The sequence below is a fragment of the Clytia hemisphaerica genome, unplaced genomic scaffold (assembly GCF_902728285.1).
Source record: "Clytia hemisphaerica strain Z4C2 unplaced genomic scaffold, Clytia hemisphaerica genome assembly, whole genome shotgun sequence".
Taxonomy (NCBI): domain Eukaryota; kingdom Metazoa; phylum Cnidaria; class Hydrozoa; order Leptothecata; family Clytiidae; genus Clytia; species Clytia hemisphaerica.
Window position 1 is genome coordinate 323,419 of NW_027103936.1, and position 22,772 is coordinate 346,190.

The following is a 22,772-nucleotide window of genomic DNA, read 5'->3' on the forward strand; positions in this document are numbered from 1 at the left end:
ACATAAAAGTCTTACCTTATACACACGCCACAGAAACCCACCACTCCATTTCAGGTCCGAAACTAGACTCCCAGATCAGGCGACCTGAGCAGAGTAAAACACTTTCAAGTTCATTCAACCGTAACGAGGGCGTTACGGGCGTGGAAGGTGGTTTCTGGGCGTAGTACAGAGGCTATAGAATCGCCTCTGTACAATACTTTCAAAAATTCTGAGTAGTTTTTTGACATATCAGGAAGAGCATTGAACTTAGCAGCAATGTTTGCACCGATCCTAGTGCCAAGATCTATATCATTTCGTATGGCTTGCCAATTAAGACGTTTTGACCGGTTAGGCTTTGGTGTTCGGAAACTCATTTGAATCATAGTCGATACAATGCGATGATCACTTCCAATTGGATTGGAAGACGAGTAAGCTTGGCAGTTGGGGATGCTGTTTCGCCAACGTTTCCTATACATGCAGTAGTCTATCTGTGCAAGATCTCCACGTGGTGAGCGCCAGGTCCAGAGCTTTTTGCGAGGCTTTTGAAAAGTGATGTTGCCTACGACCAGATTATGTTGTTCTGAGAATTCGCGTAAATATTTGCCGTTTCTGTTAAAATCATCATGGAAGGAAAATTTGCCTTCTAGTCTAGCATTGAAATCTCCTTGGATTAGCAACATGTTGTGATGAGGTATGGCTTCAGTTATCAGATCAAGAGTTTCGTAGAAGTCAATGACCTCTTGTTCAGGTCTCGAGTTGTGAGGTGAGTAGCAGGACAAGACACACGTTTTTGGGTTACCTTTGAAGACAGCAATCATAATATTCTCGTCGATAGAGTCTACAAAAGTTAGTAAGGGTAGAATGGAAGAGTGGACTACAATGCCAACACCGTGAATGGATGCTCCTTGCTCATTTCTTGTGGCTGAGGAGGTAAAGAGTGTGCAATTGTCAAGGTCATGGGAAACAATTTCAGGATCGCTCGGTTTATGAACGTAACGGTGTTCTTGGACACAGAGTATTTTGATATCGTGTTTTGACACAAGATGGTTAAGTTCTTTACGCGAACATATGGTTGAAAGAGTTCTGCAGTTTAACGTACCAGTTTTGTACGATTGAGAGGGTTTGGATAGCTTGACACGTCGAGTTCTATTAGAATCAGGTCTTCCAGAAGGATTGAGAGCTGGTTCGTCATGGGACGATAGGGTACTTTCGTCAAGACTTGATGCGTCAAGTAGAGGATCAAGGGCTTTAACCTTGGTGCTTCGAATGGACTTTGTCATAGCTTTTTCTAGTAGCTGTGGATTAGCCATGGTGGCTCGCTACGCCTACCATGACGCGCAGTAGTCAGATTTTGACTTTTTGCTCTCTGCCGTTGTTGTACGACGACAATCATCCGCCAAACAGCTTTGATGTTGGACCAGTACAAACGGTTTGTCGTTGTCTGCTTCAGCAACTACCAACTCTCCTGCAGCCAGAGAGTGGGGTTGTTTTATCGAGGTTTTCCATTCCTCTAGATCGGCTGTGTTTTGTTCCAAACAGGGGTACCACGTGAAGGCAACTGGCTCTCGCCATACACAGCAGTCTGAGAAGGTGAGTGGCTATGTGGTACGCATCAACCTCCCCTGCTTACTTTCACTCCAACAGCATCACCCCTGGCTCCCGTAGTACAGGTTGAACTGATGCTCTCAAAGCTTTTCGGCCCATTTATTAGCGGGTTCCCATCCCCGGCTATTAGGTACCCGAGAGTAAATATACAATGAAATAGTGCACACTAACTATGCAATTAATATAGATTTTCAAAAGTATTTAAAATTGGGCTTATATTCACCGTGCTTTCTTGTCAAAAGAAAAACGTCATCGTTATAATGATATAATGGAGAAAAACTCATATTTAAAAATTTGTCTGCTCATCAATTCTACCTATCACCAGGGTAGCTTTTCTTTATAAAGCTCAGTAGTGTTGTCAGTCATTTCTGATTAACATCCCCATTGAGATTCTCCATATCATGCGTTGGAAAGATATTCTCGAGTATTTCATCTTCCTGGGCTTTTCTTTTTGGTATTTCTCGCTGATTGTCTCCCTTCATTATTGTTGAAATTCAATATGTTGATAATTCTTCCAAAGTTATCCGCTAGCATTGCTGAACCTTCTTTATTCAAGAGTACGCCACCGGAACTTAAATAGTATTTTCTGATATTGTCGTTTTCAATGGAACCAAGATCTAGATTTGCACATGTCAATTTTAACGCGCCGTATACTCCTTTGATCCTGCGACTGTGTATTTGAAAACAGTTCTCTACGTCAATGACGAGATTATGACGGCGATGTCGTATTTTCCATTTAAGTATATCGCAAAGTTGATGATATTGTCGGCGACTTCAGAATTATTTTCATTCATGCTTAAATCGTTGGTTCCAATGTGGATAATGATTGCATCAATCAAACAAAAAAGTTTAAGTCAAACGACTCCATGTATGTGTAGAGTTGTTGTGTTGTAGCACCAGGGTAGGAGTTGACAGTGACCTTAGCATTACCAAATGTCGGCAAATGGTTCTTTATATCTTTGACGATGGAATCTGCAACGATTGCAATTGACTTTTTTGGTCTTCTTCCTCTTTTGTTGGTGGTTGATGAGTGATTCTTTTTGTATGTCACCTTTTTGGAAGAAGAATGGTACACGTTATTATTTATACAAACAAACTATGTAGGAACACAAGGCTTCCATGTCCAAAATATTAAGAACAAGTTAAGAACTTCAGACTCGATTAAATTCTTATAAAATGTATAGCACCTTTTGGAATGGTTTTTTCTGTCTCCTTGTTTTGTCACTGGCATCCATCTTACAATTTCTTGCGGCTATCCTTAGTTAATCAATCAATAATGATTCTTTGATATATCTGATAAATGTGATAACAGATTTAATCCTGAGGAGAGAATCTGCCGCAGTTATCAATTTCACTCAATTCAATTCAAGATCTGATCTTTCCCAGCTGGTTATTTTGTAATCACAACTTTTCAGCAAGTTGTTCAATTTTGCCGGACCAAATATGATTATGAACTAGATCAAAATAAGATTTAAGGGCGGCACATACCGTACCCTCCATTTGCCTAAGTACCCCTCCCTCTCTGGGTTCACGACCTGAATATCTGCAAGTTTTTGACAAAATGTCCCTCTGGATATCCACAAAAATGACGTTATTTTAGACTTACCTTTAACTTTTGATGTGTTTATACAATGAATGTTTGCTATCTTCAACATCCCCATACAAGATTTTTCTGGAAATGCCCATTTTAGTTTACACACTTCTTGTTAGAAATAACCTCAAAAGTAGCACGAAGGCATATTCTGGCGAACTGCACCGGGCTTGCTTTCAAAAAGGCTGTTTTCAATTTGATGCACATCCTATATTTTAGAGCTATTAAAAATAGTGAATTTTCGGCATTTATCCTTTTTAATCTTATTCGTTTTCTTTCTTTCTAACTTCAGAGATCAACGTCTTGGAAAGCGCCATTATTCCAATTTCTTTATGATGATATCGATTATGAAAGCAAAACAACTTTCTTGGGCAAACTTCCACAAACGAGCCATTGTTTAGAACAAAGAAGAAGGTACAACTATTATTTTCGTACTTAAAAAACTCTTTATCTAATTCAAGTCGATTATGATTTTTGAAATGTTCCTCTGATATTTTCCTGAACTTTGGAAATATAGAAAAGTCATATTTTCATATTTGTAAATGTATGGAAAGATCATATTCTCAAGATATTTCCAGGATTAGAAATCTCTTACCCTCTCAGTGTTTGCTTCTGATTTGTCTAGAGCCTGACTAGGGAGGACGGTCAATCAGCACTTTTACCGCCCTCGATTTTGCAGGTCAAAACTGCGGGTTAATCCAAATCACTTTACTGTTCTCAAAAGTGCAAATACATAAACATACTTATATTGGCCATTTCATGGTCGGAATGAAACATGAGTGATCAAGACTGATCATGCCCAGATAACGGTTTCCAGTGGTTAGACGGCGAAAACACTCAAAATTTACACCATCAGTAAAGTAAGTTTGCGACCGCAGTCGAGGGCGACCCGAAGGCTCCCTTTTCGTATAGCTGTCTACCCGAAGGTAGGGGAGGGTGCAACTTCTTTCCCTGGATTTCTCCACTTACCCTTGATCCGTCTCTTTAGTTGCTGAGCATCAAGGCATCTAGTACCATTTTGGGAATCTTTGGTATGACCCGACTGGGGATCGCACCGTAGCTGGATGCTCTACCCAAAGATAATATAAAAGCTAAAGCTGGATTGAGCGCCAGCTTGCTATTGAAGCGATTTCTTTTGATTTCCCTTTGATTCGCGGGTCTTTGATGTTGCCGCGCTTTTCGATGTGTGGGACACTAGATTTGGGTCGGGCATGCCCGGTTTTTGAACTTTTTGAAAACGAAAGTGATCAAAATAATTGAATTCTAACCTAAAAACTGCAATTTTTTTATAAACAGAGGAGTATTGGCTTCTTAACTATCCATATGTTCTGTATTTTATCAAGATTTATCTTACAAACTTCCTCAATAACTATTTTTTTGCCAAATTTAGGTTGAAAAGTATGGTCACTTTGAAGCAAAACTAAATAGTGTTGAAGGTTTCTGTGACATATAATGTACATATCTACGGAAAGCTAAAAGATTGAAAATTTCATTGGAGTATTAAAAAATTTCAAAATAATCCACAATTTTCCACAATAATTAATCATATTATACCCAAAATAACAAAATGTGAAACTCACAGCATAACTCCCGAGCATTGCACGGACCAACGAGGTTTTTGTTTTCTGCCGAACACTTTTTTAGCTAAACACTTTTCTTTTCGAAGTTTAAAAGTTGTTTTTATTTTGTGGCTTTGAAGAAAAATGAGTTAGTTGAATTGAATTGTAATGGAGAATACTATTTGTACAGATGGAATGTAAGAACATTCGAGAAAAATTTCCAAGGTATGCAGACTTTGTAGAAAGAAAATCAACACAAACGAGTCCAACGTCAAGACATGTATGTGTTCAATTGAAAGAAAAGACAAGATTTTGATGCTGTTTTCCCATGATGTTTCAGATGATGATCCCCTTCAACACCCAACAAAATTGTGTCACAATTGCTCCGTCAAACTGAATAAAGTTGAATATGATGGCCAGTATTTGAGTTCTACGATATTGCAGAGTTTAAGCATGATGATAGTTGTACGTTATGTAGATTGCACCCACTAAAAGAAAACAAGTTTCCACCACAATGAAACAATCCAAGATTTTTGACCTTGATACTTTAGTTGCAATTACTAAAGAGAATGGTTTCATACTGCTGGAATTATTGTCAAAGAAAATAGTAAAAATTGGTTTGTTGGACAAGGACAATGTTATAACACTTTTGTTTAACTGTAAAATATGATCTCTCTTGGATGTTAAAGGTTTATCAAAGAGACATAACGCAGGGATCGTTCTTTCAAAGTCTTCCAGTCATTTTAACAGCTAATAACATTGAAAGTGTGCTTCAAGATCTGAAAGAAGCTAAAATTTGCATAGGAAATTATGATTTCCGTGAACTAATTGAATACAAGGTTGAAGGGTTCGAGTCTTTTTTACCGAATGGATATTTAGAGGACCAGGAACTAAATGTTATGACCACTCACTCACTTATCATTCGAGCTTCAAGTTGTGAGGTTTTTCTTTCCAAAAGCCATGGACCAACTCGATGTGATTTTTGTTCGAAGCATAGGAGAGCATTACTCAAAGTCAATTGAAAGCTTCCAAGCATTACATTTTATATTATCTTTGTTTTAACTGGTGGTGGTGGGTGTTGTACAGTTGACAGTATTTCTTGTTACATACAGATGACAGATAACTGATAAACTTTTTTATATACCTGCATATATTTATATTAGATATATTTTAAATGCTAACCATTTTCAAATCTTCAAAATTTTCAAATCTGATTATTCATGCATTTCTGTATGAAATTGTCTTTTTTGCAGTTTGCTTTGACATATCATGCATGGATCATGGATATTAAACTCTTATATTTTCAACTTAAGTAAATAGTTTCTGTATATTAGTTTTTAGATATAAGAAAGTTTTGAAGAAAATAGGCATGTAATTTCATGTTTGAAATATACAGCTACAATTCAGCTTCAGAGATATTTTTATAAATAATTTTAGAAAAAAAGAATTTCTGTTATTATTGAGTTCAGTCCGAGTCCGAACAAAGCTCGTCTTTTTTCGTTGTTTTTCTCGTAAACGTCAATTAAAAAAAAAGAGAAAATAACGCACTCCCATTGGTCCGCTCATAATAGAGCGCAAATAAATAGCTATTATTACGGTCCCACACATCGAAAAATAGGATTTTTTTTCGTACTCTCTCCAACTTGTTTTTATATTCTCTTTGCTCTACCTTCATGCTACAGTCGCACTAGTAGTGTAACGCACAATGGCTTCTTTGTGGGTACCACTTTCAAAAACACTCCGATCAAAGATTACAGATATAGCCGTACTCGCCTAAAACAATCCACGATTTCCAGTAACAATCAAAAGCGCCTGAATCGCAAATATTAGTGCTGCGGTATAGCTATTTTTTGTCGGCTTGGCGCGTTTTATTGTTAAGGGAACTTTTGGATTGTTCTAGGCCGATGCATATGATTTACCATTTGATAGCGATCATCTCTTTCATTTGTTTTTAACAGAAGTGGACAGTACAAATCGTAAATTCAAACTGCTGTACACACCATACGAAAGCGTACTCTTAGGTTCCAAATAAACGCCCCCCCTTTTCGAAAATTTATCAACCCCCCAGGACCTTAGGAGCCCCCCCCCCCGTTTAATAATTTTCAATAATTTTTCAACTTTAAAAGACAAGGTCCCTTATTCTGCTCTAAATATCCTGACTTTAGCATATACCTAGACTAGTGAACTAGTCGTTGAAAACAGACCCATTATACAAAAAATCAAGCTCCAAATAGAAGTTGCGTCTCTTTTCTGAATTTCAACGACTAGAAGCTACTTCCCTCAAAAAACGTTGTTTAATTTTACAACTTTTTTTAGGTTTTTGAGAATCCATCCAACTTTTTTGACTAAATAATATTTCATAGTAACATTGAACATGGGAACATGTAAATAAATCAGCATTTCTAAAAACGCAATAAACAGAAAGAAAAATAAATGCAATCCCGCACGGGTCAGACATACAGAAATCTGTATGTCTCTCCTTACGATTTTAGGTGAAGAAAAAAAGGCGTTGGAAGTAGCTTCTAGTCGGTTATTTTCCTTTTCTCTCACGCGCGCTGAATATTTAATTAGTGTTTACATTATTTGATTGACAGTTTTATTATAAGGTTATAAGTAATAACCGACTAGTTTACTAGTCTAGCATATACCTTATATTTTGGGATTTTCGTAATTACAAAAAGTAATGAATGGAACAATTTTAGTCGTCTAGAAACTTTTGTGCACTAACTCCAAACAAAAGAAAAGTGTCAATATTGCAATTATATTTTTTTCCTGCTCAGAATAATTCTTGAGAAAAAAAATATGTGTGGATTTGTGTATTGAAAGTTTTTCATTTGAGTTGATTTTGTTTTGAGAGTTTGTTGTTGCTTGATAAATTGTTTTCTCGCTACGCAAGTTTCTGCGTAGCTAGCCGGGGTATCTATAAGGCTGGAACACCGGATTCTTCCAGTCGTTTATACAAACTAAATCCCGTATTATTATTATTATTATTATTATTAGTATTGGTATTATTAGTATTACACGCATTATAAACGACTCCAGTCTACACCAAGCGAATGGATTATCCGTATTTGATAACGCGATCAAAGAAAAATATGATTCATGGACGTGCTCTGAAGATGGAAACAATCGTCAAGGATTCTACCTCTCAATATCCTTTGTAAGTTCCGATACAGTTTCGCTGCTAAGAGATAGCCCAAATGACTTTTTAAGAATTACTTAAATTTCATACAAAGAATATTGATATAATGGTTTATTATCCGACGCACGTAAATAGCGACATTTGATTGGCTTCTTTGCTGTCCAATATTTTCAAATATATAGCTTCCATGGAGGCTAAATATTTCAAAAAATGCACGTCACACAACCGAGAAATATTTTTGCGATGAACGGATAATAAACCATTTATTTGGACGCAGTCTCATCCAATGTGAAAAATATTAAGCTACGAGAAAAGATATAGGCTGCTAGCACCAGCTAACGGATTCGTGCTCCTTATACCTTATGCAGTTTTGTGGAGATCTGCGATTCAGACTAATAGTGATAGAGAGCTTTTGCCTTACAAATTTGGCTGAATTTTTAGGGGTGTTGATTGCTGATTTCGACACATCTATGCTCTTTTACACCCTAAAATCAGCAGTTTTCAGCCAAAAAGGGCCAACAATTTGCCCCAAATTCAGTCGACCCACACAACGCTACTAATCCTTGCGATCCTTTGTCACCGCCAACTCAGCAAAAGACTTGTCAAGCTTGGGTAAAAAGCTATAAGCGTTAGTACCACAGCGGTATCAATCAGTACCATTCTCTCGTCTCTTTGTTTCCCGCCATCGAATTCCCCTAGCAGATTCGCAAAACCACTAACCCCAACAGCAGATTCGCCAGAACCATCAACCCCACCAGCAGATTTGCCAGATGCATCAACTCCACCATCACATTCACCAGAACCATCAACTCCTCATCACATTCACCAGACCCATCAACTCCACCAGCAGCTTTGCCAGAACCATCAATATCACCACCACATTCACCAAAAACTTTAATTTCCAACAGATTTTTCTTGGGGCAATTGGGTAACATCTAGGGCAGCTATTTGGTGTCACATCTTGGGGACCTTTTCGAGTCACATCTTGGGGAGCTTTTCGAGTCACATCTTGGGGAGCTTTTCGGGTCACATCTTGGGGAGCTTTTCGGGTCACATCTTGGGGAGTTTTTCGAGTCACATCTTGGGGAGCTTTTGGTGATAAAAACTTTATAATGCCGAAATTTCGAAGGAATTTCGGAAATCAGGCAAAAAAGGGTCGATTTCCGCAATTCTGAAAAACCGTACGCCCCCCCCCCCACGTACAAGCCCTCAGTACCTTTTATTTCTCTATCTTGCAAGAAGGAAAAACAATTTAGTATATCTATAAGAATATTATGTTACAAAATAATCAGAATTATATATCTCTTTTAAATAAAGGAGCTAGCTAAGTAAGAAAGAGGAAAGAAGAAAAGCAAAGAGAGGTTAGATTGATATTTTTTGTTACCATGGCAATCGTTAATCAAAGAAAACAAGGAACTTTTTAAACAAAAGAATCAATTAAAAAAATCTCCTATCTGTTTACAAAAAAAGCTTGAGAGAAAAAAGACCGCATAATTTTACGACAGTAGAGGGAAAACAAAATGTTATATCTTATTTCCATATAACATGTTAGGAGAATTTGCATATGGATCTTATATGTTATCTATCTTTTTTATACAAATTCTCATTACTGTTTGATATGAAAACACATGTTTACACATGTTTACTTTTATGAAAGAAAAGAAAGTTAAAGCAAAAACTTATTGTAAGAAATTTGCATATTATAGAACATTAATAATATATCACGTATCTCTGAAAAAGTTCTCGCTCCGCGTATAAAAACGTAATAAAGAACTTTTATATTATAAAGGAAACTTTCTTTTATTGGGAGATTTTTTACAATAAAAGGAATATTGGAATCTTTTCAATAGAATTTTAAACACAAGAACTCTGAAAAAGAGAAATTTGTTTTTACATGAGATAATATGAATTTGGTGTGCTTGTGAGCTGCTGAAAGAAGTACAAAAGATTTCTACATTTGATGAAAAATGAAAATGTTGGAAAGTTGATTTTTGTTATCTTCGAAGTTTTTAGAGGCCCCCAAGCGGTTTTTCGTGATGGCGAGATTGGCGTTTTTTCAAGTTCGTGATTTCTTGATTTAAGATTTTAAAGGTTTTATTTTTACATAAGTTTTCCCGTTTCATATCAGACCCTATCAGACACATATTTCAAATCAGGACAGTGTGACTTGCTGATATAAGCAAGTAACTGTTTTTCTTTTCCTCTATCTGACCAATCTTGCTCTACATCCTTGTCAAACCAATAAGAAAAAGCTTGGGAATTAAAATTGATGAGTAGGCAAACAATAGCACTCTTATTTAAAAACAAAACCTTTAAAGTGCGTGATTGGAGGAACCAACGTGATCAACGTGAAATTTAACGAAATTTAACTCGTGAAAACGTAGTCTAGCAAGCTAGACGACTAATTCAGACATATTAGAAATAAAGCAAAAAAAGTAAATTTTAGTCGTCTAGAAACCTTTGTGCACTAACTCCAAACAAAAAAAAAGTGTCAATATCGCAATTAAAATTTTTTCCAGCTCAAAAAAAATTCTTGAAAATAAAATGTGTGTGGATTTGTGTGTTAAAAATGTTTCATTTGAGTTGATTTTATTTGGAGAGTTTGTTGTTGCTTAATAAATTGTTTTCTCGCTACGCAAGTTTCTGCGTAGCTAGGCCCGGTATCTATAAGGCTGGAACACCGGATTCTTCCAGTCGTTTATACAAACTAAATCCCGTATCATTATTTGTGTTTATTATTAGTATTACATGCATTATAAACGACTCCAGTCTAGTGAAAACGTGATTTAGATTTTTTTTTTGCGTGATTGCGTGATTTGAAAGATGACTGGGGGCCTCTCTGTGGATGAACCCTTATTGAAACTAGGGCTTTATGCCGTTGTTTTCAATTTTTCATGCGTGTGTTGTGTTGTAACTTCTTCTTGAAAAATTTAGCGTTATTTTTTTGAAATTCACCCATGACTCGACTTTAAATAGGCAAGATTTATAAAAACAGTGTCTAGTTCCCCTCTAGTTTAGATTGAATAGTTATTCCGTTATTGTATACCATTCTGGTAATGAATGGAAAGATTGATTGATTGATTGATTGCCATTGATTGATTGATTGATTGATTGATTGATTGATTGATTGATTGATTGATTGATTGATTGATTGATTGATTGATTGATTGATTGATTGATTGATTGATTGATTGATTGATTGATGATTGATTGATTGATTGATTGATTGATTGATTGATTGATTGATTGATTGATTGATTGATTGATTGATTGATTGATTGATTGATTGATTGATTGATTGATTGATTGATTGATTGATTGATTGATTGATTGATTGATTGATTGATTGATTGATTGATTGATTGATTGATTGATTGATTGATTGATTGATTGATTGATTGATTGATTGATTGATTGATTGATTTTTTAATCTTAAATTTTTTCCCATAGACTACAAAATCATATGAAAAACAATGGATCTTCACTGCGACGAAGTATTAATAAATAAATCAAAAAAAGTGGAGCAAGAAACATCATTGAAAAACATTAAACAAGAAGAGATTGATGATGATTGTACCATTATTCCACCTCCAGAAATCATTCCTGAAACTCAAATAAAGAAGGAAGCTAACGATTGGCCGGTTTCTATGGAAACTCCATCACACCTTATCAATATCAAACTTGAAGATCTTAGTCATGAAGAATATTATGAAAAGAACAATAACAATGAACTCGGGAATCAAATTTCTGTTACTCGTGTACAAACTAACCAGATCTTAAATCGACAAAAGGAGCAATCAGCTGACCAGGAACTTGATCAAATCCAATCTAATATCATGCAAGCGATTCCACCACCAGGAAGTTTACCAGATGGAGTAACAGGAATGAATCCTTCTTATCCAATTGCACCAGCTTTCACTCCAGAGCAATTGGCTCTGGCACAACAAATGATGTCACCGACGTCTCCATTTCATAACCGACCTTTGGTACCCTTTATGACACAGGATGGTCAAATGATAGTTCCTGTACCCGTCCCAGTCCCATATCATGCAATGCCGCCGCCACCTCACCACCCTGTTGCCGCCCATCCGTACTTTCTCAACGGGGGTATTGTCCGGCAATCATTACCTCAAAAAACAAACGATTACAAACTTACCAAGAACGCTGAAACGAAACGTAAAGACAGACCGTATAAATGTAATCGCTGTGAGAGATCATATAAGAGACTTAACACACTCAGGCTACACCAAAATGTTCATGACGAAAAATTCAAATGTCCTCATTGTGGCAAATGTTTTGACCAAAGAACAAAGTTAATGGAGCATTTGCACACACATTCCACCTCAAAACCTTTATTTTGTAATTTTTGTGGTAAGAATTTCGTACAGAAAGGGAATCTAAGAACACATCAAATCAAATACCATGAGGAGGAACTGAAACTTCTCGAGGAAGCTGGACTTACCAACCACGTCCGAAATTTATTAGAACCTGTCGATAATACCGAGCAACGAAAACGGGTTCTACAGCCACCTGAATTCATAACAACCATACCACCAGCTAACCCTAACATGCCGGCTTCTCGCCATCCAGTCTTCTTCACCAGTGAGCGAAACGTTGCCATTGAAACTATCCAAAACGGATTCTATTTCAACAACCAACAGTCTAGTAATCCAGAATCGAGTGAGGACGATTTAAGACCAACCTTTGTCATCGGGAATGTCACAAGTCTCCAAAAGAAACATCAACAACTACCAGTTGCCAGCACAAACTCCAGCAACGTCATTGATCTCACCAGTGACGATAACACAGAAGTGGATCCTAACAAAAAGCCTGGAGAGGAACCCTTCGAAGCAGCAATGCAAACAATAAGTTTAACGTTAGAACGAAAACCTAGTAATGATTTTTCAAACACGGAGCTATTAGAAAATAACCAGGATCTTTTGGAGGAGATTCAATCAGAGGAACCGCCGATATCGGATAGTATCGATTCTGAAGTCATCCGAGCCGAGGATATACCAACAATTGAAACGCAAAACAAAAACGAACCAGAAATTACTTCTATAGAAGACATTTCGTCACCTTCTGGGAGAAAGAAATTATCTGTTTCTGAGGTCATACAAATGGCAATAAAGCCGAACCATGATGAAACAATTTCTAATGCCATCGAAAGTATTAAAACATCAGAAGGCGCTGTATCTAAGCAAACAGAAAACCAACCGATTGGTAACAATGATAATGAAGTAGCCAATCAAAATACTCGAATTAAGACATCTGGAACAATCAAAATCTCGATGCTTGATCAAATCCTACCTGAGATTGTTAACAAAACAATCAACAAAAAGAAAAAGATTGGAAGGACTCCTAAACCTCTACTTGAGGTACCAATCTTATCGACAGATTCTCTTGGGAATAATTTCAAATGTGAGCACTGTGATAAATGTTTTACAGATTATGATTACTTAAAATCACACCAGAAAATCCACTTGAGAATTTATAAATGTGATAAGTGCGACAGAGATTTTGAGCTTGAAAAGTCGTTGAAAATGCACCAAAATGTTCACGATGAAGTTTATAAGTGTAACGATTGTGGTAAATGTTTTGCACAGAAAGGTGAGCTTTTAAGTCACGTTCGAGTACACACTAAACCGTTTGTGTGTGGCTTATGTGGCGAGCGCTTTACACAGAATCGTGATTTGAAAACACACATTCTCTGGCATAATGGTAAAGAAGTATTTAAATGTAATGAGTGTGAGAAATGTTTCACACAGAAGTCGTCACTCAGAACTCATATGAATACCCACAATGGTGTCAAACCTTTTAAGTGTCAGGCATGTGAAAAAACGTTTTCATTGAAAGGTAATCTTCAAAAACATCTTGATTTGCATCGGGGACTGAAACCCTTTCAATGTCCAGTCTGCTTCAAATGCTTTACACAGAAACATGCTCTGCAAAGACATTTAACTTTACATAATTTTGCTCAACCCTTCGAGTGTGTAGATTGCAACAAATGGTTCGTAAGAAAAGACAGTTATAAACAACACTTGGTAGCTTGTAAAAAGATGGTACTATATAACACATATGGTAATACTGTAGTTATGCAATCTTAATTTTTTTTGCGTTGATTCTCGCATGATTATAATGTATGTAATAGCTGGATGAAATTAAATAAATATTTTTGCTTAACTTTACTACATTTCGTTTCGTATTAAGTAAGTAAGTATATTCATCTGGTGGCTGTCGGTGGAGTCTATCCCCTTTTCTATTTGCGCTAGACCTGGGAGATCGAATGCTGAGGTGGAGCGCCACACCTACTCTCAGCTCCCAGTAACTTGCCGCCTAGATCAGATTACCCGATCTAAGCTACTCATCCGCTGAGTTGGCGGTGACCGGGGATTGAACCCACAATCCTTAGATTGTAAGGCGAATGCTCTACCGACTGAGCTACCTGGCCACCATACCCGGTTTGTATTAGCATAGAGGTATAAAGAAAGAATTTGTCGGTAATTGATCGTTAAAGTCTTTTGATTTCTTTCATGTAATAAATCAAAAGAAATTCTAGGCTCGCCTGATGAAATACGACTTTTTAGTAGAACTCAAGTTTGCTCTGAACATTCTTACTATCAGCATCAAAGATTTCTAGCCTTCTAATATACGAAAATAAAATAAAATTTAGCTCCACGAAATAAGTTTGCGTTCAATTTTGTCATCCATTAAATTTTGTTTTGAAAAGATATTTTCTCCAGCCAGAAAATAAAAAGTTCTTTATAAGCACACACAATTTCAGACCCAACTTGTAGACAAAAAGTCGCTGGAGAATTTTGGAGGAAAATATTAAGCAATAGAGTTCACCTTGAAGAAAATGTTGATAGAAAAATCTTGTCATTTGATGAAGGATTGCAAAGTTTACAGGCCCTTTTTTAGTCCAAATATTTTCTTACGCCGATGTCACAAACAATGAATCTCGTCTCATCTTATTTCCAACACTTGAGTTAGCCAATAAGATTTCACCTATCAACAAAAGAGCTCATTAAAAATGCACGATATATGAGATTATGAGCATGCATACCTCGTAATCCTTTTAATCGTAGGGCGAGCATGGCGTTACAATAGCATACTTCTCCTGTTTCTTTATACCTCCATGGTATTAGTCGCTATAAACTCTCATGGTCTCTTTGATTGGTTGTTTGAAGTAATTGGGTGGTGGCTTATGTTTACATTAGTGTTCCCGTTTCATATCAGGCACATATTTCATATTAGGACATGCTAAAATAAGCAAAAAATGTTTTTCTTTTCCTTTTTCTGACCAATCTTGCTCCACATGCTTCTTGTCAATCCAATGTGAAAAAGCTTGTGAATTAAAATGATGAGTAAGCAAACGATATTACGTTTATTTAAAAACTAAACCTTTAACCCTTAGATATTCTTCCTATTTCTTACTGGGAAAAACATTTGATTATAAAACTTGACGGAGAGACAGAATTTGATGAATATTTGAATAGAAATCAAAATTAAAATGCTCTGAAAGTATCTGAGTTATCTTTTTTATATTAAATGTCAGAAAATGACAGGCAAAACAAAAATGCATGTTAGTAACATTTTAATGTGGTCCTAACCACAATAACAAGAAACTTTTTACTGATTTCCCCATTGGAAAATATCATGGAATTTCAACCCTGTTGGGAAATTGACTTTGATCTCATCCCCATTGGATTTTTTAAACTTGGACCAATATAATTTATATGCCCATTGAGATTTTGATATGAATTTCTATGCCCACTGAAGAAAAATGTTCCACCGGGGCTGTGAGACAGGGATTAGAAATTTTGACAACTTCTTCACTTGTTGCTCGTAGACTTTGAATGCTCTCTATCGATTGGGATTCAATTTGACTGTCGGGTCGTGTAACAAAGGAAGAGCATACGATGGTTTGATGCTTTTCGATGTCGACTTTGACGGATTGATCGATCAGATTTTATTCGACTTCCTCATTGATGCTTATGGATTCGATGGTTTCAAGATTCTTGCAATCTTCATGCAAAATTTAATACAATGATAACTCAGTTGGGAACCTCGTGGAATCTCTTCGCTGCTTTGGTGATGAAGGTAGTTGTTAGTCGTTCCAAGGGGCTCCCCCAGGGGCTGGCGTGACACGTGAATGAGTCTTTTTTCTGACGTGAATACGTGAATTGGACTTTTTTAGCGCGTGAATACGTGAATTGAGATATCAGCGTGAACGTGAAAATAAGATTTTTCCACCATGAATTCGTGAATCAAGATTTTTAGCGTAAACGTGAAAAGCAAATCATTGTCTAAAACAAGGAAACTTTAAAAATCTATCTAAGACCTAAATACCTAAATCTGTAAAGTTTTCTTGCTCGCTTCGCTCGCTTAGTCTTGGATTAACTTATTGTCATATTAACTTATTGTCATGGTAAAGTCATTCAAAATAATCAAAACTTTATAAAATTAAAATTCTCAAAGATAGTAGAGGGCATTTTGTAAAATCGCTCGAATGTTTTGATTTGTTATACATTTTTGGAAAGCTAAGGGGTAGGGGAATCGAAATTACAATGTTTCCAATTTTTTTTCGGACACTTTGGTGTGATTTTCGGACAAATATGACGGTCTCAGGCAAAAATCATAGGGTTAAAAATTAATGAAAATTTTAGCTCGAGAAAACGGAGACCTGTTGTATATTTTTGGAAAGCTCTCAAAAAATTAAGATTAGAGATATTTGCAAGTATAGGTGATTTCAGTACCTAACTCGAGATATTGAGCTTCAAAAAGCGCAAAAACTGGACAAAATAGCTGTTTCTGTCTGAAAAACACGGTTTTCAAGGATTAATATCTCGAGTTAGGTACAGAAATCACCTATACTTGCAATATATCTCTAATCTTAATTTTTTGAGAGATTTCCAAAAATATACAACAGGTCTCCGAAAATCACACCAAAGTGTCCGAAAAAAAATTGGAAACATTGTAATTTTGATTTCCCTACCCCTTAGCTTTCCAAAAATGTATAACAAGTGCTTCTAACGAAACATTCGAGCGATTCCAAAAATCGAACAAAATTCGCCCTACTAAGATATCTAAACAAATATTTTTGTTATTTTTTGAGGGCGTATTTTTTCATTTTTAATGACAATTTTTGTGATGCAAATACTGCATCCAACGAGAGCGTCTTTAGCCAAAACAAAAGAGCCTGGAGAAAATTTTCTCCGTCAGCGTTTAGTAATGGTCGTCTCTCCGTAGTAGGATTTTTACTCCTTCAATAATTTGCAAAAGTAGATAGTGCCTCGGGTAAGTGATCGACTTTAGTGAGATACATCTTTGGTGAAAGTTTGTCTCCAAGCCACTATACAAGAATACGCTGGTCTTAATCAATTTGGCGGAATCCCAACGTTGGCAACCGAGAAGGTATTATTCATATCTTTAGCAGACTATAAACATCAAATTATGGCGATTAAAATCGCGTAACAACCAAACCGTTGCATTATTCACTGGCGTCTGCTTGGAAGAGGCCCGCCCAGTCGATTCTCAATTCATGTATTCACGCACAAAATTTTGCCAATTCACGTATTCACGCGCGAAAAAAACCATTTTCACGTTCACGCGCCAATTTTGCTTTTATATCTTTGGTTAAAACGATTGTGACCTTATTGGGTTAAATGTATGACCTTTTTATGGTTTCTTTAAGCAGTTTGACCTATTCTTATACCAAACATCTTCGCCAATATGAAGTTTTCTGCAGTTTTGTGACCTTATCCTTGTATTGAGTGAAGTTGGAGAGAAGTTGGTCGTTTTCCTGCTTGTGATCCTCACATACGAGTACGTACTTTCTGGTTGGGTACCTGCTATTGTTGTGATCTGGATTTTGGCATGTAAAATTTTGTTGGCAACGACCTTCCTTGTGCTTGGGATGGGACAAAGACGCTCCAGGGAACAAACATTAGTAGCAAAGTCTTTTAGTCTTTAACTCGTTGAATCTTTCACGGGGGGGGGGGGTGAGACAAATTTTTGATAAACGAAGTACACGTTTTTTTTTTAATAAGGAACCTTAACTTTGCTCTGAGCCTGGAGTTCCTTATTTTTACAGAGAATTTCAGCCTCAGAGTTCCTTATCGAGTTCCTTATTTACTAAGTTTGGATAACCATCTCTTACTGTTCTTTAAAACTTGTTTTCTTATTCTCAGCCTGAGCAGTTTCTTAACAATTCCTTATTTTTTGGACAATTTTCAGCCTCGAGTTCCTTATAAACGTGTTCCTTATAAAAAAAAACCTGTATTGGATGAGTCTAGAACCTCCTTGGCTACTTGTAACGACGTGTTCGGTGGCACCATATAACATAAATTTAGATCTCTAACCCCTCCTTCTGAGTGGCATCCACTTTGACGACTTTTAGCGGATCCTTCTTGTGTTGGTCGTTCTTTTGATTGTCAGTTCGATGCTTGATCAACACTTGGTGGGTGATACGAGTCTCCTTCTCCAGGAGACTGATGAACTTTCCCCAGAGATCTCCTTCAACGTCTTCTTCGCAAGTGATTGATAACCAAATATTTTGTCTGTGTTTACCGATCACTTTGCATAATTTCTCGAGACAATCTTCCTTTAGCATTGTGTAGTTTGGTGAGTTTCATGGTGTCTTTGATGAGGCTGAGTTATTTTGGTCTTTTTAAGTCTGTGAGACGTCTTTTAAGGTGAGGGATATTGGTGCTACGTTTTGTGATGTCTGCGTCACTTAGCTCTGGAAGTTTGTCTGAGTTCATTCTATAGTGATGATTTGAGAGAGGTTATGCTCGAGCTGATGTCTTTGTCAAACGAGTGTCTTGATTCGTTTCTTTCTCTTTTTTTGCTTTTAGCGTCTTGATGATTACAGCTAGTAGAAGTTTGGCACCTTTCTTCATTTGCAGATAATCATTTTCGGAATAAGTCTTCTTCGATTGGAGATAAATCTTCTAGACGAATGAATAAATCTCAATGGATGTTCTTTAATTTCTCTAGTGATGTAAAATCTTTATCCAGGCGGATTTGATGCTTGCTGATGGATCAACTTAATGAAGTCTGCAAGCTCAGTGTGAACGATCTTGTAATCGATGGCTAACAATGCAATTTCATCAGCTATTACGTGTGGGACAGCTACTTTTGGTGTAGAAGGTTGTTCTTTCACAAATTAACAAAAGATGTTGTAATTAATTTGATCTTTTGTCTTTAAACGATCATTAAGCGTCTCAAATTGATTGGATGACGTAAACGAGTCTGTGTGCGATGGTTGGTTGAGCGTCGACAGCCATTGGTTTATGTCGGACGGCAGTTTACTGAGTGTCGAAGACGATTGATTTTATGTCAGAAACGATCGATTTTATGTTGGAGACGATTGATTTTATGTCGGACGATGGTTTGTTGAGCATCAGCGATGATTGATATTTATTGTGCTATTTGAATGTGGAATTATCGGATACAGGTGTTTGTAACAAATAATTGATTGAAACTGATACTGATCTTTGATAATGAAATTGTGACAAAGTGTATTCAAACATGAAAAATAAAATTGATACAAATTGATGATCTATATTGATAAATTACAAATTGATTGAAATGTACTAAGGTAAAATTGAGTTGACTAATTCTTGATATAAAAATAAAGCATAGAAAATATTAGCCAGCCAATCAGCCAAATGTGAAGTGATGTGTACAAAAATAATTCCAAAATGTTCGATGCTCAAAGTAAATGTACATATATTGAATGTACAAAACTTGATTTATCTTGATTTCAAATTTGTTTAATGATTTCTTGGAAACATTTTTGTCGTTCGAGTGTCATGGTATATGCCATGGCTTGGCAGCTCGCGTCTGTCAAGTCGCAGTGTCTGTCAGCGCCGCGATTCCTACTCCTTCGTGGGTAGGACCCAACCTGAATGCATTCGGAGGGCTCATATGTATTTATCTGTATACAGGATCGACTTTTGGTAATTTTGGACAAACTTCAGGGTGAAAATGCGAAAGTTTTTCGTTCTGACAGGGCCCCAAATTTACTAGTCTACACAATAGACAGCTCCAGGCTTAGGCCTTAATCTTGATCTATAGGCACTGCTATAGGCGGCCACTAGTAACCCCACTGAGAATTACTTATAGTAATAGGGTGGTCAGAGGAAATTTCAAACTTACTTGCAGAATACCAAACCAAGTTTAATGGAAAGCCATAACCATCAGAAGAAAAATGAGGGGTCATTTACCTTCCAATTCTTTAAAGTTCCAAAGATATTCCATTTTGAAGTTCAATTTTTCAAGCATTTTTGTGCACGCATCGCCAGCCATTTTGCACCTTCATTACGGCACCAAAAGCGAAAGTGTTTTATGAAAAATTCCGCGCGGGAGGCTTGGTGCGAGTTTTATTTTCCGTAGATGTAGCTGAAACGGGGGTAATTACACCATAATCTTTCCCTTAGCGCTTGCCACCGGAAACAGCTTGATTCTTACTTTTTTCACATTTGGAAAGAAAAAACATTGTTCTTTCTAAAAAATTCACGTTCGATAAAAAAATTTGATTTTTTCAATGAAAAAAACGCATTTTAAAAGTACATAATTTGACTTCCTGAAAAATATACGTTGCTCCAACTAACGAACGTGGTACGTCTCAAAAGCTAAACTATCGCGGGGAACGATGCAAAAAATTCCAGGTCGATAGCTGTTTCAGGTGGCTAGCGCTTTGGATTTTAGAACCCCCGGATAAAAAATTTTGCCGTGCCGCGAACAAGAAGTTTGAAAAAACTCACCCGCGAGTACTCATTTTCAAATTTTGAAGGAAAATGAAGACATGATATGATGTGCTGATTTTTTCTGCAAAAGAAAGCTGAATAAATACTCTACACTTTGGAAAAAATACTTATGTCAAAAGAGGTTTCCTTCCTTGAGGTATGTAAGTTTGAATATTTTTTTTCGAAAATCTATGTTTTGTTACTGCCGCACGCGTAAGGCCCGACCTCCCTAATAAAATAGTAATAGGTTTAAACATAAATAGACAACTTTCACAAAATATTTATCAACAGAGATTTCAAATAAAAGAATGTTTAAAACCATTTAAAATAAAACACAGCTGATTGGCTTAGGTTTCGAAACCTCAGTGCGCATGCGATGTATCTAATCCGGAGGGAGAATTTCAATATTTAAAACAAGAGCACTGCTCATATCCCAAAGAGTAGGAGTTTTAAGCTCGAAATGAAGGAAGATATGATGTAGCCTAAAATTTACCAAACATTCATATCCTGACAGTGACACGGTCCACTTTTCAGGGATGAGCTGGAGTTTTTACAAGATACTTCACTAATTGGTCATTTGAAGTGATAGAGATGACGCGTTCTTTAGAAAAAGTAACAAATTTGTTTTATTACTGGTTAACGACCAACCAAATCAAATAAGAGCTTGTAAAAACTCCAGCGTGTCCCACTTTTCAAACTTCCAACGGCACGTCCCCGTCGTCGGCCGTCAACCAAAGTCATAGCCGGCCCGGCCCAAACTTGATGTTCAGTCCGATTTAACTGTAGTGTACTAAGACTTTACCTCCTACAACCTACAACCTACAACCCCTTTATACTACGATATAATATGAGCAGATAATACTCAGTAACTTGTCTTAGTATGCTACAGTTAAACCCAACTGTGTTCACGCTCGCTGTACGGGACAGATGAAGGAGAACAGAGGTAAATGGTAAATGTGTTTTTACAGTTTTAAGTTTTTGATTGCTTTGGCTCCCAAAGAGAAATGTTTGTTTGAATCAATTGTAAAAGGGGTTACGCACGATACGAAAATCTCGTGTTCGCAAGCGAAAGGTTTTTTACACTGCATACCGTAGGATTGCTAAAATTCCTTATTTCCAGCGAAACGTTCCGATTGCTAGTCCAGTATGGATTTCGTGTAACTAACCTCGAAGTTCTTCGGCGTACAACTGAAACGTTTTTGGCGCATTGGCGTAAGAGTACTTACAAAGATTGTTTGATTTTCAGTTGGCGTATAGTAATAATTCCAGCTCGGCGTGAATGACTCCATAATCCATCGATTTTTAGCTTCCATTTGGCTAAATTTGCTTTCGCTCGCTTGCGCTCGCGTCAATTTATTAATTATGTTGGCGCATGCGCCTCTTTTCCCATCTTGCACCCTTATTGAAAAATTGAATGTTAGTACAAAAGAAATTTTGCTTGGCGTGAGGCTTGCTGCACGGAAAAATATCTTCGGCGCGAGATTTCGTGGAATCCATACTGGTTGCTAGTGTACAACGGAAAAGGACCAAAACGCCACAAAAGTAGATTTAACACCGATTTTAGACGCCTAGAAGCAAAAAGATCCCGGAGACGGCGCAGGCATGTTTTCTCGGGAATGAGAAAGTTAGCCATAGACCTTTTCGCCTTTCCGTCCGCCATCTTGAATTGTATGCAAAAATACAGGAACGAAAATGCCGTGGTTGGATTTAGTTGGAATGTATGCAAAACATATGCAAGTTTACACAAAGATTAAAAAGACAACAAAGCATCTTATAAATAAATATTATAACAGTTACATCAATATGCCTTCTTACCTGTCTTTAAAAATATAAATAAAAGTAATCACGGAAAAGGACGCGAAAAAAAAAGACATAAGTGTGAGAACAGAGTAATCAAACTCGTTAGAAAAAGTACCATTAGAAGTCATAAAAAAATCAACCTGAATAAATGCAATCGAAATCCCAGAGAACTTCATAATTCCCCAAACAACATTACATTACTATGTCAAACTCCCATTACATAAATTTTACAATTACGTCAGAGTAGACTACGCTCGCCCCCGAAAAGGTTTATTTGGAAAGGGTAATTACATTTTATTGTTCGCTTCTTTTTTAAAGATTGGCCGGGTTGGAAAAGTATG

The 22,772-nt window shown here is 36.7% G+C and overlaps 3 protein-coding genes across 3 annotated transcripts in view; 1 reads left to right on the top strand and 2 right to left on the bottom strand.

The window, feature by feature from the left end:
* LOC136809840 (thyrotropin receptor-like) overlaps nt 1–22,772 on the bottom strand; it is a 133,425-nt gene that overhangs the window by 82,545 nt on the left and 28,108 nt on the right. The window lies entirely within an intron of this gene.
* LOC136809825 (uncharacterized) lies at nt 111–1,289 on the bottom strand. The gene has a single exon (XM_067066378.1). It carries the CDS (start codon nt 1,287–1,289, stop codon nt 111–113), a length of 1,179 nt encoding a protein of 392 aa, XP_066922479.1.
* On the top strand, nt 7,783–14,064 carry LOC136809835 (gastrula zinc finger protein xFG20-1-like). Its single transcript, XM_067066390.1, has 2 exons — nt 7,783–7,894; nt 11,327–14,064. Exon 2 carries the CDS (start codon nt 11,350–11,352, stop codon nt 13,981–13,983), a length of 2,634 nt encoding a protein of 877 aa, XP_066922491.1. The 5' UTR covers nt 7,783–7,894; nt 11,327–11,349; the 3' UTR covers nt 13,984–14,064.

What these genes read in the sequence shown, in the direction of transcription:
- LOC136809825 (XM_067066378.1), bottom strand. Translation starts at nt 1,289, where the DNA reads ATGGCTAATCCACAGCTACTAGAAAAAGCTATGACAAAGTCCATTCGA.
- LOC136809835 (XM_067066390.1), top strand. Translation starts at nt 11,350, where the DNA reads ATGGATCTTCACTGCGACGAAGTATTAATAAATAAATCAAAAAAAGTG.